Source organism: Bufo bufo, chromosome 11, assembly GCF_905171765.1.
Source record: "Bufo bufo chromosome 11, aBufBuf1.1, whole genome shotgun sequence".
Classification (NCBI taxonomy): Eukaryota; Metazoa; Chordata; class Amphibia; order Anura; family Bufonidae; genus Bufo; species Bufo bufo.
Window position 1 is genome coordinate 38,908,021 of NC_053399.1, and position 19,433 is coordinate 38,927,453.

At 41.8% G+C, this 19,433-nt stretch overlaps 1 protein-coding gene across 2 annotated transcripts in view; it reads right to left on the minus strand.

Moving 5' to 3' along the window:
• RGS6 (regulator of G protein signaling 6) overlaps positions 1-19,433 on the minus strand; it is a 436,918-nt gene that overhangs the window by 50,188 nt on the left and 367,297 nt on the right. For both annotated transcript variants that reach the window (XM_040412145.1, XM_040412143.1), the window contains exons 8-11: positions 15,157-15,233; positions 5,497-5,578; positions 4,788-4,862; positions 635-733 (exon numbers count right to left, since the gene is read on the minus strand). In XM_040412145.1, coding sequence (XP_040268079.1) covers positions 635-733; positions 4,788-4,862; positions 5,497-5,578; positions 15,157-15,233 — 333 coding nt within the window. The remainder of the gene's footprint in view (positions 1-634; positions 734-4,787; positions 4,863-5,496; positions 5,579-15,156; positions 15,234-19,433) is intronic.

The window sequence follows — 19,433 nt, forward strand, 5'->3', positions numbered from 1 at the left end:
TGTCCTTGGTCGGATTCGAGCCTAGGACCCCAGCGCTGCAAGGCACCAGTGCTAACCACTGAGCCACCATGCTGCCCATAGATGTTGAATAATATAGGCAAGTTCAACCATTATTCTATTCAAAGTCCTCCTTTAGTCATGTAGTCAGGAGCAGGGTTACCAACCGTCCAGAAATTTCTGGACAGTCCGTAAAAAAAGGCAACGTTTTCCATGTGTCCATGAAAAAAGAAATTACAATTTGGTTGTGTCTGTGAGTTTTTTTGAGACCGGTGGTACGTAACATGGTTATTTTGTTGGTAATTTTAATAATTTTACACTTGACAGTAAATGCTGGTAATGAGGTTTATCAGTATATTGAGCTATAGACATGTATTACTTAGCATCTTTATCATTTGTTATGGTTTTCCAATTTGTCCATAAGAATGTTGGCTGTCCATGATTTTAGGATAAGTTGTCCAGAAAAAAAGGGAACATTTTTGTTGGCAACCGTGATGAGGAAGAATGGAGGACAAAAGACCACTATTCTCGTGATTGGTGGTGGTCCCAATGGTGTAGGTGGTGGTCCCAATGGTGTAGATCTTGGGGATAGGTGATAAATGCTTTTACAAAAGATCAGTTTCACTGAGGCACTAACCTGTTTTCGCAAGTCATCTTTTGTAGTTTTTCTAATCACATGGGAAGCCATGTGCACTGGGCTTTGTGACTGAGAGTCCTCTGATACACCATATACAGACTGAATAAAAGATAAAAAAAGTGGTGTTATTGAATTTCTGTTTTTAGTTGCATTTTACAAATACAATTACAAACACACAACATAGAAAAAGGGGAAATTACGGATTAGGACCAAACAATGCTGAAACAAAGGACACAGAGAATAAATCATTACAAGAAAGGCGATTATTTGGACAGACCATATATGATAAAAAATTTATTTTATTAATATATTACAATCGATAGGTGTACCAATTTTTTAAAATATAGAAATACTTTTACACAGCGAAATCTCGTTGCTACCCAACTACCCAAAATTACACACAAAAATGTAATGGTAATGGCATTTTATGGGTGCTGTCCTCTCAAAGAAAAAAGTATCCAGAATGCTGGTAAGGGAGTATTCACGCAACCATATTTTCGGTCTGCGTCCGATATACTTTTTAGTGGATTGCACGCGGACCCATTCATTTCTATGGGGCTGCAAATGTCATACGTGTGCTGTCTGCAATTGTGCAGCTATTCCACACATTCTAGAACATATTCTATTCTTGTCTATATGGTGGACAAGAATAGGCAGTTCTACAACCGTGCTCTGGCGGTGGAACTCCTGAAGTTATGAAGAAGCATCGGCCTCTACATAACTTTGACGCATCCGCTGCCGGTCTAAATCTACGTCAGCCTACTAGCTGGCTTAAATTTAGACAATTTTATATGCTTAAAACAGGTGTAGAAAATTATTAAAAAAGATGGGCCTGCCAGCCAGTCCCCTTCCTCGCCACCTTTTTTAGACCTGGTATGAGCGGGAAAAAGTCACAGATTGCGGCGCAAATAACCTTTGTGCCGCAATTTTCTCCAGAAATACAAATAGGGTGAATTTCAGTTAGTAAATGACCTCCACTGTGTTTACCAAAATGGATATGGTTGTGTGAATACAGGAGAACACACATAAGACCTGCAAGAAATTCTGTGTGAATTTATGTGCGTTTCTGCATCATATTTACACCAAAATTAGCAATTTCTAATTGCGGATTTTGGTGCAGATTAGATGCGGTTTTGCCACAGATCTCACCCTTCCATTAAAAAGTGGGAAATCCGCATGCGGCCATGCTGTGGTGAAGAACCAGCTGCCTTTTATTTAATAATATAGTTGGTCTTCATTGGCCGCACCACCTTTAAACAAGTGCTGTTGCTGGTATGGTATTTGGCTTATTAGGTTGGGGCCCAATACTCATGTTATTGCTGTTCTTGCCTGCAATCTTCTACAGGTTATTTGACAGTAAACACTGAATATTAATCAGCTCTGGCATACCCACTTCTCCAACCTCAGTGCTCTCCTGCCCTACAGGTAGGAGCCCTTCTTATGCCATCTGCCTTTCCTCCTTTTCCACATCATCTAATATCGATGAGAATATGTCATCAGGAACATCCAGCTCCTCCTCTCTCTGCATCTTGCTGACATAGAGACTTTAAAGGATGATTTGGAAGAAGTAAAGCTAGCAAAAGATGAGAATGGTCATCAATAAGACCTGGCCCCCCAAAGGGGTGCAGACTGGATGGTATTGGTTGGTACACTGGCAGTGGACTAATAAAGGCTTCCATCTTATTGGCATAAGCTGTAGTTTACAGCTGATGTAAGAATAAATAAATAAAAAACTGCCGTCTCCCTGCACTCTCCTAGTATTCTCCCTGCGGTTCCCCTGCACTCTGTCACGGCGGACGTGCACTCAGACTCACAGATAAACCACCAACCAGGCTCTAGGCGAGAGGCAGGGGAAGGGTCACCTCCTAGCTAATCCCTGACCTCTCTCCCTGCACTGCTCAGCCCACATGCAGACCTTGGTGGTAGGTATGATGTGTCCCCGTGCCTGGGCTGAAACACCCTAAATTCCCTGAGATGGTGAAGAGGGGAAATAGGAGCAGCCTGCTCGCACAGAACCTGGATGGGAGAGATGACACAAACAACAAAACTTGAAACCACACTTATCTTTCTGAGCTGGAACAGACAACCTTCCTTCCTAGCTTCCAAGACCAAAGTGATTCCTATAATCCGCTCAGAGCACTGGGATGGAGTGCTATTTAAACTAATGACCCCACCCAGTGCACCTGATGAGAGGCGGATCCAGCTCGGCTCCAAAACAAAACACTAAACTCGTGCTGCTATTCTGGCCGACCTCCGCACATAGTCAGGGCGGGACATGACACACTCTCCCTGCACTCTCCCTCTCCAATATTCTTCTAGTAATCATTTTCAGCAACACTGTCCCTAGTGCATAAGCGCTTGCCACATCTCTCCATATACTCAGCTCACAGGACAATGGCGGAGACCACGCAGGATGCAGGTTTTATAGGGCTGACGTCACAGAGGATAGGTACAGTATCTACAGATTGGCTGGCTGCACGGCATTATAGGTGATATTGCATCCACAGGCTTCAAGGTGAGCTTTTTATCTCTCCCTGTCTGTGACTGTGTTGAGAAACATGGCCGTCTCCTCCTCCTTGTACCAACTGTATGAATTTACATACCAGGCGGGAAACCAGAACAGGGGGCACAGAGGGCAAACGGAGCAGCGCATAAGGAAAATAGTAAGCACTGTAACATGCCTTCAGTATGCCCTACACAACTAGCTATTTCCATGATAATATCCCTACCGGTGAAAGGTCCTCTTTAAATGGTTTTCCACTGGATCAGTATCAGATTGGTGGGGGTCCAACAACTGGGACCCCTGCCGATCAGCTGTTTGAGAAGGCATCAGCGCTTCTGTGAGCACTGCTGCCTTCTTGCAGCTTGGCAAGCACAGTGCCATACATTGTATAGCGGCTGTGCTTGGTATTGTGCTCAGCCCAATTTATTTGAATGGGGCTGAGCTGCACCTAGGCAACGTGACCGATGAACATTCGTCACTGGCCTAGGAAAAGCTGTGAGAAGGCCGCGGTGCTACTGCGAGTGCCGCTGCCTTCACAAACAGCTGATCGCCGGGGGTCCCAGGTGTTGGACACCCACCAATCAGGTACTGTTGACCTATCCAAAGGATAGGTCATCAGTATTAAAGTCTCGGAAAACCCCTCTAACTTTTTCTACATAATAAATGCCATTTTCTGAAGTTAGACAACCCCTTTAATGATATTCCTTAAATTTGGATGGCCTTTGTTTTTAAAGTGAGTGAAAATAAAAATTACATGAAAATGTCCTGCTTAACAGCTTACTGGAAAATTAAAGTTTAAGGCTCTGTTCACAGAAGCATCTGAGGTCCGTTTTAATGGATTGAAATAGAAAATAATGGATGTTCCTGCTTCAATCTCTTTTTATTGACGTCTAAATGGTAAATGAAACATAAGGTTTCCACTGTTACTAAAACGTTTTTCTGTTTTGACTCTAGAAGACACCCTGGAAAATATTTCCCTTGTATCTAAAACTCTTTTTTTCCACACTCCATTAAGAATGTATTCACATCTTCAAAGACATCTTCTTGCTGTTTTTACCTATTAACTCTAAATTAGAACCTTAAAATGGAAGTCATCGCTTTAATTTGCTAGAGTGAAACCCTGGGGCGCTGGGAGGGAGTGAAGTAATCTGGGTAAGGATATGTATTACCACCTACAGTGCTGAAGTGTTGCTAGTACTGCTCTTTCTGTGGTGTTCAAAGCTCGGACATCATCAGATCTGCACAGAGCGACCATATGCAGAAGGTCGATTTAAGATTGTCAAAACAACCATGTTTGTTTCTGATCGAATCTCCTTTTCTGGAATGATATTGCTGGAGTTCTAGCTTTTATTGCCATTGTAAGTCACTTGCAGCTTTTTATCTCGCGGGAAGCATTGAGGCTATGTGAGAGCTACAATAATGTAGTGGTTTTACTGTGGCTCATAGACAACCAAATGTCACCTCAACCAAAGTTGCAAAAGCCCTATTTTGCGACTTTTTGTTGACAGAAGACTGGAGCTGGGCTTGCTAAATTCCCCCCAAAATCTGAAAAATTATAGACAAATATCAACAGTGCTTGGAAAAATGGTAACTGATGGTAAAAGGTGTACAACGAGGTAAACAGGGAGCACAGTACAGGAACCGATTTACCTTTTTCACCTTCTGTGGATTCTTCATTCGACGACACTTTCTTATGTCCATCTCTGTGGTATTCACACATCCAGGCTTAAAGAAATGGAACAAAAATGAGTTCATGTACTAAGAGCAATGTCTTATAATGCACTATTAGAAATATTTTTTTTTCATGACTGGCTGCAGATGTAAAGTATCTTAAAAACTATTAATGCAATACTCAATAATGTGTTGGTTTGGTAGAGTCAGCTTACAAAAAGATTAAAACAGAGTAAAATCACAATATCAGCCACAATGTCTTATATCAGTTTCACAAGAAGCTGAAGTCTTTAAATAGGCAAGTCAATTCACACATTAATTACAAAAAATAATAATTTCATGCTCAGTTCACATTTACTAGAGAAACCAAACCGTCATAGTGTATCTTATGGTTGTTTTTAGATATACAACTAATGCATGTACCCCCGTGAGTGTAATAAAAACGTAAAAAAATGTTTGACTCGCAGAATATGTTTTTGCATCATGAGTAGGTTTCTATGCCGAGTAAAGTGAGAGCTCAGGAAACACCGAAATCTACACAATGCATTATACCAATTTCACAAAGAGCCGAAGTCTTTCAGAGGGCAAATCCAATTGCACAACCCCAGCACAAGAATTGTTTTCTTTATATTAGGGGGAAAGGTTTCAAACACAATAAACAGTAACACTGAAGCATATTTAGACATACCACTGGTCGGTGCACATCCCAGAATCCTCTCTCCTGACTGTCCAGGATCTTTCTTTCAGTTTTATCCTTTTTTCTATCAATTCTGCAAAAGTACCCATTCAAAATATTTTAGCTTGCATTTTGTATAAATGTCACAATTTTACAATATTAATGGGTGGACAACCACTTTGAAGGAATTGTCCGGTTTTCTCATATTGATGACTTATGTGAGTCATGCCAGTCAACTGTTTGTAGAGAGCGCAGTGTTCCTGCATTCTCTTCGCTGTTTACCTGCTTGCCATCAACATTGCAGCAGCGGAGCAGTGGAGCTACAGCTGAAGTGTTGATGGCAAACAGTGACGAGAATGCAGCGCTCGCAGGAACACAGCGGTCTGTTCAAACAGCTGATCAGCGGGTGTGCCAGGAAACGGACCTCTGCCAGTCTGACATTGATGACCTATCCTGAGGATAGATTATCAATATGACAAAAACCAGACAGCCCTGGAGTCTTTCAGAGGACATCAGAGCTAACTATGGATCACTCCCCCGGTCTCTGATCGAGTCACTGGGAAACACGACCTGGGCTGTGAAGCGCTAAGGACCCAGGCAGTTAGTGACAACTGGTTCTTAGCGCTTTGGCTGCTTTTAACCCCACCTCATCTGCAGCATTATGTTAAGGAGTTAACAGCATAAAAGATGACTAATTATGGACATCAACATGATTTAGACTGCTTTCAGGTGAGGAATGTCCACGTTCATGTGCTGACAAAATGTAGAATGGGCAGCACACAGACTGAACACTGACATTTTAGTCAATGCGCAAATTTATATCTCCAATTTTCCCTACAATTTGTCTCTCCTTGCAGATAAAATCTGTTTTAGTGCAATTTTCTTACTGGCCTCGGCCATTCAAGTGAACGGGTGTGCAAGAAATATGGACAACACATAAAATAATCTTTTTTTTGTGTCCAAAACACACCGTTTGACACTTGCATCAGAATCCATGATGTATATGACAGATGCCTCTTGATCCTTTAACTGATCCAGAATGATCTGTTCGGATGCATTTTGTTTCATCTTTTAATGTTTTCAACTTTCCATTTTATTTTACCAAACAAAACAGTGCAGCATGGAAACCTTACCAAAAACACTGTGAACAGAGTCCAATATTTAGTTAATTTAATAAAGCAGGAATTTACAGTATTATAGTTCTTCAACTATGTTTTTTTCTGAGTAGAAATAGTCTTACAATAAATTCCAGGTATGTACCATACATTCACTATATGTACATTTATAGCATAAAGACTCAATATTACCTACAGTATCCCATTTTTTAAGCTTACCCTGGATCCAACAGTATCTGCTGTAACTCTTTTATATGTCATGTTTAGTCATATTACGCTCATCAAGTAATTACTTAAAATTATCTTCCAAGGTATCCTCTTGGTTTTGCGTAGCTAAGCAAGCTGTCACATTATACTAATTCATCTCATATGATCGCCATTTACATACAGATTTTGGCTCTCGTCCATTACCCTGGTGTATCATGAAATTATTTGATTTACTAACCAGCTTTGTTTCTACTCCAAACTGTAAAATAAATCATTTGTACTTTCATGCTGCTGTTAAGACACATTGAAATGTATCTTTAGATACAACTTTTAGAATTTTTATCTATACTCTGTCTTCTTCATAAGTAGGATCTGAAGAAGGACAAAGATCTCTCAAGATGTCTCAAAGGTGGTGGAAACATTTAAAGTAACATTTCCATAAAAAATATATTTAGGAAGCTATATGTGAACATTTAGTGTATTTTTTGTATATACAAATTGGTGGATAGTTTTCTGCATATAAGTATTGCAAGTTATTCCATGCATTCTAGTTCCTTAGGTCTAGTCTTTCTTCTTTCTTATACACTGCTCAAAAAAATAAAGGGAAAACAAAAATAACACATCCTAGATCTGAATTAATTAAATATTCTTCTGAAATACTTTGTTCTTTACATAGTTGAATGTGCTGACAACAAATTCACACAAAAAAAAATATGGAAATCAAATTTTTTAACCCATGGAGGTCTGGCTTTGGAGTCACCCTCAAAATTAAAGTGGAAAAACACACTACAGGCTGATCCAACTTTGATGTAATGTCCTTAAAACAAGTCAAAATGAGGCTCAGTAGTGTGTGTGGCCTCCACGTGCCTGTATGACCTCCCTACAACGCCTGTGCATGCTCCTAATGAGGTGGCGGACGGTCTCCTGAGGGATCTCCTCCCAGACCTGGACTAAAGCATCTGCCAACTCCTGGACAGTCTGTGGTGCAACGTGATGTTGGTGGATAGAGCGAGACGTGATGTCCCAGATGTGCTCAATTGGATTCAGGTCTGGGGAACGGGCGGGTCAGTCCATAGCATCAATGCCTTTGTCTTGCAGGAACTGCTGACACACTCCAGCCACATGAGGTCTAGCATTGTCTTGCATTAGGAGGAACCCAGGGCCAACCGCACCAGCATCTGGTCTCACAAGGGGTCTGAGGATCTCATCTCGGTACCTAATGGCAGTCAGGCTACCTCTGGCGAGCACATGGAGGGCTGTGCAGCCCTACAAAGAAATGCCACCCCACACCATTACTGACCCAATGCCAAACCGGTCATGCTGGAGGATGTTGCAGGCAGCAGAACGTTCTCCACGGCGTCTCCAGACTCTGTCACGTCTGTCACATGTGCTCAGTGTGAACCTGCTTTCATCTGTGAAGAGCACAGGGCGCCAGTGGTGAATTTGCCAATCTTGGTGTTTTCTGGCAAATGCCAAACGTCCTGCACGGTGTTGGGCTGTAAGCCCAACCCCCACCTGTGGACGTCGGGCCCTCATATCACCCTCATGGAGTCTGTTTCTGACCGTTTGAGCAGACACATGCACATTTGTGGCCTGCTGGAGGTCATTTTGCAGGGCTCTGGCAGTGCTCCTCCTGTTCCTCCTTGCACAAAGGCGGAGGTAGCGGTCCTGCTGCTGGGTTGTTTCCCTCCTACGGCCTCCTCCACGTCTCCTGATGTACTGGCCTGTCTCCTGGTAGCGCCTCCATGCTCTGGACACTACGCTGACAGACACAGCAAACCTTCTTGCCACAGCTCACATTGATGTGCCATCCTGGATAAGCTGCACTACCTGAGCCACTTGTGTGGGTTGTAGACTCCGTCTCATGCTACCACTAGAGTGAAAGCACCGGCAGCATTCAAAAGTGACCAAAACATCAGCCAGGAAGCATAGGAACTGAGAAGTGGTCAGGTCACCACCTGCAGAACCACTCCTTTATTGGGGGTGTCTTGCTAATTGCCTATAATTTCCACCTGTTGTCTATCCCATTTGCACAACAGCATGTGAAATTGATTGTCACTTAGTGTTGCTTCCTAAGTGGACAGTTTGATTTCACAGACGTGTGATTGACTTGGAGTTACATTGTGTTGTTTAAGTGTTCCCTTTATTTTTTTGAGCAGTGTATATACATGTGGTCAAATGGTTGGTAGATATCCTTCCATTAAAGAAAGATAACCTACAATGGTCACTAAAATAACTTGAAACTGACAAAAGTAATAATAAATAAATAAAAACATACTGCATGTAAAAATATACTGCATGTTTTAGCTCCTTCCACAGATGTTCAACAGGATTTTGATCAGGGCTCATAGAAGGTGACTTCAGAATAGTCCAGTGTTTTGGTCTTAGCCATTCTTGGATGTTTCTAGTTGTTTGTTTTGGGTCATTATCCTGTTGAAGAACCCATGACCTGCGACTGAGACCAAGCTTTCTGACACTGGGCAGCACCCTTCTCTCCAGAATGCATTGATAGTCTCGAGATTTCATTGTACTCTGCACAGATTCAAGACACACTGTGCCAGATGCAGCAAAGCAGCCCCAAAACATAACCGAGCCTCCTCCATGTTTTACATTAGGTACAATGTTCTTTTCTTTGTATGCCTCATTATTGCAATAGAGCTGATGTGACTAGCCAAACAGCTCCATTTTGTCTTATCTGTCCAAAAGACATTCTCTCAGAAGCTTTGTAGCTTGGCAATATACATTTTGTCAAATTCCAGTCTCGTTTTTTCATGATTTGCTTTCAACAGTGGTTGTCTCCTTGGTCATCTTCCATTAAGTCCACTTTGGCTAAGACAGTGATGAATGGTGTGATCTGACACTGATGGACCTTGACCTTGGAGTTCGCCTCTAATCTCTTTGGAAGTTGTTCTGGGCTCTTTGGTTAACATTTCTATTATGCATTTCTTCAATTTGTTATCAATTTTCCTCTTGCAGCCACATCTAGGGAGGTTGGCTACAGTCCAATAGTCCTTAAATTTCTGAATAATATGAGCAACTGTAGTAGAAGGAACATCAAGCTGTTTGGAGAGGGTCTTATAGCCTTTACCTTTAACATGTTTGTCTATAATTTTCTTTCTAATCTCCTGAGACAACTCTCTCCTTAGCTTTCTTTGGTCCATGTTCAGTGTGGTACACACCATGATGCCAAACAGCACAGTGACTAGTTTTCACCCTTTAAATAGACACATGTGATGCTTATTTTTTTTACTTTGGAGGAAACCCACGCAAACACAGGGAGAACATACGAACTCCATGCAGATGTTGTCCTTGGATTCGAACCTAGTTATTACAGGACAGGGAATCTGTCACTAGCAATTTACCAATTTTTTTTTTTCATGAATCCATGTTTAACAGAGTACCTTTTTTCCATCTGTCTGATTCTTTTGATTGTCCGTCTTGTCATTTCTAAAAAAAATCGATTCTTGTGATATGTAAATGACGCTGTAAGGAGCCCAGAGGGGCGTTCTTCTTTCTCCACGGTGCCCAGGAACGCCCCTCTGAAGTGCCGTGCCCGGCAAAATTTGAAAACTAATAACGCCTCCAAGTTCATCTAAATCCCCTCCCAGAGGCGCGGCTAAGTGCTCAACACCCCCCCTCCTCAGCGCCGCGCTCTGCGGCAAACACCCCGATCCTCCTCTCGCCGGCATCCCAAATCCCGCGCAGGCGCAGTGCCGGCGATTGCCTGCGCTATGATGAGATGAGTGACGGCACTGCGCCTGCGCGGGATTTGGGATGCCGGCGAGAGGAGGATCGGGGTGTTTGCCGCAGTTTGTTTTTTAAAATGATGATGTTGAACCACAATTCAAAAGCAATGTCTGATTTTCAGTACATTTTTATTTATTATTGCTTTTGTCAGTTTCAAGTTATTTCGGTGAACATTGTGGGTTTTTCTTTCTTTGGAAGGGTACCAATATTTTTGTCCATGTGTGTATGTGTAGTATAAATTAAAAAGCTATTTTCTTCTGATCGATAAATCAAGATTCAGTAAGAGGTAGATGATCCCTATGTGGGAGCCTGCCTTATGTTGTAAGTCCATCAATAGCATTCCTGCTACCAAGTAAAGAAGGGGCTATGCAATATGACCCTGGAATACATAGTAACAACTGTACAATAATTCAGAAAAATATTGAATTATGCACTTTATAAGCTCCTGCTGTACAGATTTTCTTCTATATGTTAGACAAAGAAGCATACTACCATGCACAGTGTGGCTACAAATACTTAACTAGATTTTTTTTCTAGCAACATGGCTTTATTTGCTTTATTTATAAAATTTGCTACTAATTAGTTTTCATAAAAAGGGCATCTTACACACAAAATATTTGCTAGTGTTGGTGTGTGAAGAGAACAATGACCTTGAATTCCCTCAATTACAAATTAAAAAAGTAGTACCACCGCAGTCCACTAGGTGTTGCATAGAAACCAGATATCCAAGCTTTAATATTATTATATACAGTAATTTGTATTCCACACTAAATAAAACAAATGTACGTTTTTAGAAAAGGAGCGCACTGGTGCAAGTATATTTCGCTTTCAGCAAATAAATGCTATTTGTATGATGCAAAGTTGTACAGTTTTCTGCCTAACTTTTTCATGTCTTTTGAGTCACAGGTGCAGGACTGATTATAGTTAGGACATGTCAACACTGGACCAATTGCTGTGAATTTTTTTGTGGATTAACAACAGCAAAATTCACTAGTCCAGATAATTTTTACAATAAAAAAGAACTTGCCTCCCCTGGTGCTCCTGTGGCAGTGCTCCTCTTCCACCCCACCTTTCGCAGCTCTGTTCAGCTAGCCTCCAGCAATGACATGGTGTTTTTTTTTTAAACTCAAGGTCCTTTTACATGGACCAATGTTTCAGACAAATATTGGGAAGGAACCAAACTTTCCTGACAGGGAAGAGCAAATCGATTTGTTCATCTGAACAAATTCTCCATCTGTACGGCGCTCTCCCTCTACAGACAATTACCTGTCCTGTGTTATGCAAGCGGGTGTGGACCCACTGCGCCACTGACTGGCTATACTCTGGAGGGGCCTGGCTAAGCAACTACCTGGTCTTCACTAGAGCCTCTGATGGGGAGGATAGGCTTGGTTCGTTAGGGTAGTTGCCAGGTGCCACTCCAGAGCAGTCCCCGAGTCAGTGGCAACTGACCAGGGGGTCAGAGATACCGATGCAAGCACCGAGGGGGAAGTACGTGGTCAGGAAGTCCGGGGTCAGGGCAGGCAGAGATCAAGCAAGTGTAACATCTTGAAGTATGTCACTAAACCTCTGTATCCCTGCTACAATAATGTCAGGTGCATATGGGTATGTCCATCTTGTGTAATTCCACTGTGCATTGCCATGATATGCCTGTCTCATAATATTTGCTGTAATCTCAATGTACACCAGCAGGTGGCAGCAGTATGTAGCAGGTCATAGTTAGTATCTCCAGCCTGGAATAGTCCATTCCAGTCTGGTCTCCCCTATGTGAGCAGAAGTGGGATGTTCCCATGTCCTGTCTCATGAGGAGGAGAAGGAAGTTTAGTCAGTGTGTACCAGCCCCCCTCTTGGGGAAGGCTGTGTTGGTAAGAGCTCCCAGAAACAGGGATTCCAACCTAGGATCCAAGCCTCGGCTGAGGCCCAAGGATCACCCTTCCCAGCCTGAGTCATCTAACCCAGCTGGTTGACAAGAAAAGCAGCCATCTACAGAACTACAGATCTCCAGGACGAAGACATCATACCCTGCGAGCAGTCCTGTAAGTACAGATTCAAAGACAAAGAGAAGCTAAATACCTCTTCAGCTAGTCAGGCCCAAACGAAGCAGACTACAGACAGAGCAGAAGACAGATACCTGCCAGATATACTAGGCATATGACAAGAAGCAGAATATATATAAATTCCTGCCACATATTGCCAATACCTGCTGGGATCCTAGACTATTGCTGTAACCGTATGGATCAAAGCTGCCAATCATTAAGTAAAGACAAGTTGGATCCTATTACCTGTTCGGAATCTCAATGATTCCTCCATTACTCCTACTAACCACACTCAATTTTATTGCAAGTGAGCCAGGATTCAGGAGTCCAGCCGTACCAAGGTAGGAGACACCGTTGACACTACAATACCTCCTATACAGAGACATTATCCCCCTCTGGCATTCCTCACCTGGTATGTGAGCTATAACATCTTAAAGGGCCCTGCTACAGTACCTGCGCAAGCTGCAATTGGCGTCACGAACTATTACACATATAAACCGACCCACTGCATAGCATCCCCACTGACCCAGTGTCCTGCTCATTGCACAAGTTCCGTAAACGAAGTCCGAGGTCAGAGGCAGGCCTCAAACAAGCAAGGTCCGTAAATTCCAAAAGCAGGGTCCGGTACACAGCAAAGCAGAACTTAAAAAACACCTTCACACTTGGAACTAGACAAGCTAGTGACCATGAGTTGCTCAGGCATCTTCCTGTGGTAGGAAGAACCTTTAAATACCTCCTGCAATCCAGCCATAGGCTGGTGAGACAGAGGGCGTGTACGTGCTGCCTCACAAGTGAGGAGAGACACACCCATACAAGCCCTAACAACAGTACAGGTCTCCAGCAGGAAGTAAACTCTGGCATGGAACAGATGCAACAGTTAAGCTACCTGCTGCCCGCGCTTGTCAGCACGGAGGGAGAGAGGGAGCCCGGCGCCCGTGCCCGTGGGTAGGGGCAGCAGTGCCGGCACAGACTGCTGGGTTAATATCCTGGTGGCAAATTGACATGACAGTCTTGCGCATGTGACTTCACTTTGAGGAGCAGCACATTTGCGGATGACTGACTGCAATTATAAATTAGTGGTCGTACACGCACTGCTAATATTTGTTAAGTAGCTCATGCAAATTCATTGATGGAGATTTGTACGCAGATCATCCACACATGAGCCGCAACTCACAGTAATGATGCTTGAGGTAAAATTATCGGAACTGTGCAAGATGTGCGGTGCTAGAACTAAGTAGGTGAGGGAGCATCCAGAGCTGTGGGGACAGTCCCTTAGAAGTGTAAAATTAATTCAGATGAATGAATCGATCCCTAGATCCCTAGTTCCCGATAATTGCCTGATCATCAGTGGAGATGAAGGCTGTATTTATCATACAGCAAACACCTCTTTTGTTTGGCAGCAGATCACTGTTCATACAGCATGATCTGCTGCACAAAAATGATGATTTTAGGTGCAGGCTGAAAGACACGATCACCCAATGAATAAGCGTTTGCGAGTTCATCGGGTGATCGCTAGCAGGTGACACACAGGCCAATCATCAGGGGAGCATGTGTTTCTTCGAATTTGCAATATTTCGCGAATATTTGGGTGAATATTCGTCATATATTTGCAAATTCGAGAATTCGCAATTATTTTCTTGATTGCGAAAATCGGCAATGTAATATGCGTGTATTGCGCGCGCAATACAGGCGTGGGTCACTGTTGCTACATTTTTTAAGTTGCTAGAAGTTTCCTAAGACTGGAGAAAATGGTTGGCACAGAAGAACATCACAATAGCTTTATATGCAGATAGAGTGCTCCAATATATTCAAGGTTGGGCAAATCGGCAATTAATGATGCGCATATTTTTGCGCAATTCGTGCAACTTCACAATTGGCAGGTCTGACTACATATTACCGATTGGTGCACTAAATATTGCTGTGAACTTGGGACATCACAGAACTATGTCTGTAGCATGTATGTATGTATGGACAGCAGAACCTCTATATCACGATCTAACCGACACTGACTATCTGTATTATATATAAGATAACTAATTAACTATCTAATGCAATTAAACAGTAAAGCACAGAGCACAGCAATGACACTGCTGTCTCTCTCAGAACTGCAAAAAACTGCAGAAAATGGCTGCTGGGGAGGTTCTTATATAGTAAGTGGTAGGAAACTTTCCCATTGGTTGCTAGGGATGTTGCTAAGCTCTGACAAAGACATTGCAGCCTTCTCATTGGCCCACAAGCAAGAAGGGAGGTTACTGATGAAAAAAAAATCTAGAATATTCGCGAATACGAATATATAGCACTATATTCTAAATCTTCGCAAATTCTCAAAATAGCAATATTCGCGATTAAAATTCACGATTCAAATATTCGCGCCCAACACTAATGACCAGGACAGATTTCATACATTGGAAGTAAACAAAGAAAGTTTCAATTGTATGACTGTAAGAAGAGATCTTAAAAACTGTAAGGAACTGATACAGAAAACTGTATAACTTTTCATTGCACACAATAAGAACTGTACAATGTGAACCTGGCCTAAAACCCTTGCACATATCTGAGTAACGTCTTACTTGACTTGCGCCTCTGCTTGCATAAAGATGAATTCCCATTTTCTTGCAAATGCCCGCTGCAGTCTTGCTAAATTCTCCTAGCAAAAGAGTAAAGGAGACAAAAAAGGAACATTTAGCATGTAAATAATGCATTATACCATGCTACTGCGAAAGCAATCTTTTGCTAATGCACAACCATTAGAAAAGATCTTGAGCCAAGTACAGGATATTATATCCCTCAAACATTTTGCTTGGCGTATTACTCATTGGACGGCAGTGAAATAAAGGAATGATAGGCTTTACTTCTGAACATTTTTAGGCTGATTAAGGCATTCTATTTTCAGCACATACAATCTCCTAAAGCCTTTACATCGGAGAGGTTATAATTTGGCATGACTCATTTATATGTACGATGAATTTACAGATGAATACATCTAGATGCCAACTTGTATTGCCTTAGAAAACAAACTGCCTTGTTTTGTAAGGCTATTAAAGAGGTTTTCTGGGAGTTTTTCTTTATGGATGACCCATCCTCTGGATAGGTCAACAGTATCTTATCGGTAGGGGTCCGACACCCGATTAGCTGTTTGAGAAGGCTGAGCTGCGATACCAAGCACAGCCACTGTACAATGTACGGCGCTGTGCTCGGTGATCTGAGAGAAGGCTGCAGAGCTCCGAGGAGCACCGATGCCTTCTCAAACAACTGATCGGCAGGGGTCCCGGGTGTTGGACCCTTACTGATCAGATACTGATTATCTATCCAGAGGATGGGTCCTCAGTAAAAAAACTCCCAGAAAACCTCTTTAACCCTTTCTCTACCAGCGCAGTACATGTACGGCCCTGGTAGTGCTGTGCAAGCATGACACCCGCACGCGCGTGCAGCTGGCGTCATGACCAGCAAGTCTCTGCTGTTTCAAACAGCAGAGACCTGCGGCTAATTACTGCAACCGGCAATAATGCCAATTGCGGTAATTAAATGCTTTAGATGCCGTGATCAAGTGAGATCACAACACCTGAATGCGCAAAAACCCGGAAGCAGTTTAGTACTGAAACCCCGTGCGGCCAATCGGGACTTCAGTACATTCGCTGAATGCTCTGGATCTCTATGAAGAAATTCAGAGCATTAATGCTGCAATTCCTATTTTGGCCACCAGATGGCAGGCCAACATAAGAAATAAGCAAAATACAAAGAAATTGTCATTTTCTTAAAGCGCTTATAGATCAAAATGAAAAATTCAAAAACATCATTTATAGGATCATTTATGAGCCTTAAAATGATAACATTTTTTTTTAAAGTTAAAAAAATATATAAAAAGTTTAAATCACCCCCCTTTCCGTATAATAAAAAAAAACGAAATAACAATAAATATAAACATCCTAGGTATCATCGCGACCGAAAATGCCCATATTACAAAAAAATTAAAATAAATCCAATACGGCGAATGGCATAACGGAAAAAAGGGTTAAAATGGCAGATTTTTTCATTGCTTCTCTTACCCAAATTTTATTTTTATTCTTATACTATTTACACATAAAAAACCTATACATATGGGGTGTCGTTGTAATCGTACTGACCCAGAGAATGAAGGACATGGGTCAGTTTTGCTGTAAACAAAACGTTGTGGGAACAAAACCCGTAAAACGGTGGAGGAATTGCGTTTTTTTTTTAAACAATTCCATCCCATTTGGAATTTTTTTCCAGCTTTCCACTACCTTTTATGCCATAATTAATGGTGGCATTAGAAAGTACAACTTGTCCCGCAAAAAATAAGCCCTCACACAGCTATGTGACTGGAAATATAAAAAAGTTATGGCTCACGGAAAATAGGGAAGAAAAATGAAAACGCAAAAAACTAAAAAAACCTCTGGTATCCTAAGGGTTAAGTCTTTAACATTTTTAGTATTGATGGCCTATCCTGTTTGCTATTGATGGCCTATGAATAACAGATTGATGGGGGTCTGACACCCCACCAATAACCTATTCAGGAACAGCTCCGGTCACTGTGGAGTGGAAGGAGCTGGTTACTGCAGCAGTGCTGCTATTGAAGTGTAGGAGAGCAGAGCTGAAGTAACCAGCAGTGTAGTTCTAGCGGTGGAGGGTGCGGGGTATAGGCCATCAATGTAAAAAGCAAGACTGGGCTATTTACCCCCCTTCCTGACTGGGTTTATTTTTCATTTTATTTAGTACATGTGTCTTTGAAAATTGATAACTTTTTTTCCATTTGGTTATGTAAAAAAACTATTTGCGCTTTTTTTGGGTAATACATGGGGCTTTATTTGTATTTTTTATATCTGTGAACATGTTAAAAATTGGAAATTTTGTCTGTTTTCTTTCACATACTGTATTTCTTTTCATTCTTTTTTTACTATCACAAGGTGCAGCCAAAATACTTTTTAGCACTGAAACCCTGGAATCTAAACCTTAACTTTTAATTAGATGAAGATAAAATAAAACAAGAAAATTGGCAAAAAAATAAATAAAATAAATACATAGATTACAAAGAGTTACACACAGTCTGGGCGATAAAACAACCAATTATGGTATAGCAGATGCGCAGCGTTTTATAGACTGGGAAAAAAGCGGAACGGATGTGAAAGAGAGGGGGGCAACTTGCCCTAGTTAAGCCCTAGTTAAGACAGTGACACCCTGATGGTGGATGCACACTGCCCTGGAACCTACAGTACCCCTATTTTATCTGAATCACCCTATTTTGTCCCGATGCATTTCTCCTGTTAGGGTTCATCAGGGGACAAATAGAAAGCAGATGCAAACAAACGTAAGGTACGGCCACTAGCTCAAATAAACAGCGATACCAATAATTGTCCCATTGCTTACATGAGATAAACGGTAACAGCAGCAGCGTATGTTGAAATGGCATACATTCAAAGGTGCGACAGCTCAATGTATAAATGGATTAATTATAGTGCTACAGCCACAAAGAATAAATGTTACACTATTTAAAGGTAATCCCAGGAAAGCGAGATGCACTTGCATAGGGGGGAATTAGAAAACTATCACTGAGCGTAAACCCCTAAAATTTTACTTTTAATGATATTCAGATAAAATAATGACCAAACCCCAAAAACTCTCATATATATTGAAATATAAAATAGATGGCCTAATATCTGATGCCTACACTCAAGATACAAAGTTAACGTAGTACATACATCATATTATACAGCAGCAGAGAACAGTAACCAGCCTAACGTCTGCATATTTGATAGACCTTGGAGCATGCAGCTAGATAACCAGAGGTTGTTTGTTGTAAAAACTCACGGTTACTTGTAAACAAATGGTCTCTAGAAGTTGAAGGACTCACGGTTACTTGTCACCAGGTAGTCTGTAGGCCAGCAGCCGAAGAAATGGGGTAGGGAAGATGACCTCTCCCTGAGTTATCCCTGCCGGCTACCCCTGCCTGAAAGCAGAGCACCCGCCCCGATAGGGGCGACCCCCCTTCTCGATGGCTAGACCCTCAAAGTCCCTAGGTGTCCCTACTGGCTTGAAAAACTCTTCCCGACGCGTTTCCCCAAAAGGAGATATCCAAGTGGTTCATCAGGGGACAGCGCTTAGTTGATACATAAACGCTGCAAGTGATACAAAAGACACATATGATATGGGCACCAAGCTAGAAAGGAACGTCATTATTTAATCTGAATATCATTAAAAGTAAAATTTTAGGGGTTTACGCTCTGTGATACTATTTAAAGGTAAGTATATACAATGGAAGTTATTATACTAACAAATGCCAGAAAAGCTGCACATTGAGCTGTCACACCTTTGGATGTATAGTATTCCATTTCCACATACGCTGCTGTTAGCGTTTGTCTCATGTATAGCTGGAACAATTCTTGGTATGGCTATTTATTTGAGCTAGTGGCCGCACCTTATATTTGTTTGCATTTGCTTTCTATTTACAAATTCCTGAATTTAATTTATATTTTTTTTATAAGTTAAACCAAATATCCACCTTCCCTGTCCCACTCACAGAGATTTGTGAAGTCGTTATATTTATTATGGAGAGATCAGGTTTTAAGATCAGTTGAGCTTTAGGGCACTTTCACACTAGCGTTTTTGTTTTCCGGTATTGAGTTCCGTCACAGGAGCTCAATACCAGAAAAAAAATGATCAGTTTTATCCTTATGCATTCTGAATGGAGAGCATTACGAACAGGATGCATCAGTTCAGTCCCTTTTAAATTTTTTTGAAGGACAAAATACCGCAGCATGCTGCAGTTTTCTCTCCGGCCAAAAATACTGAACACTTGCCAGAATGCCGGATCCGGCATTAATTTACATTG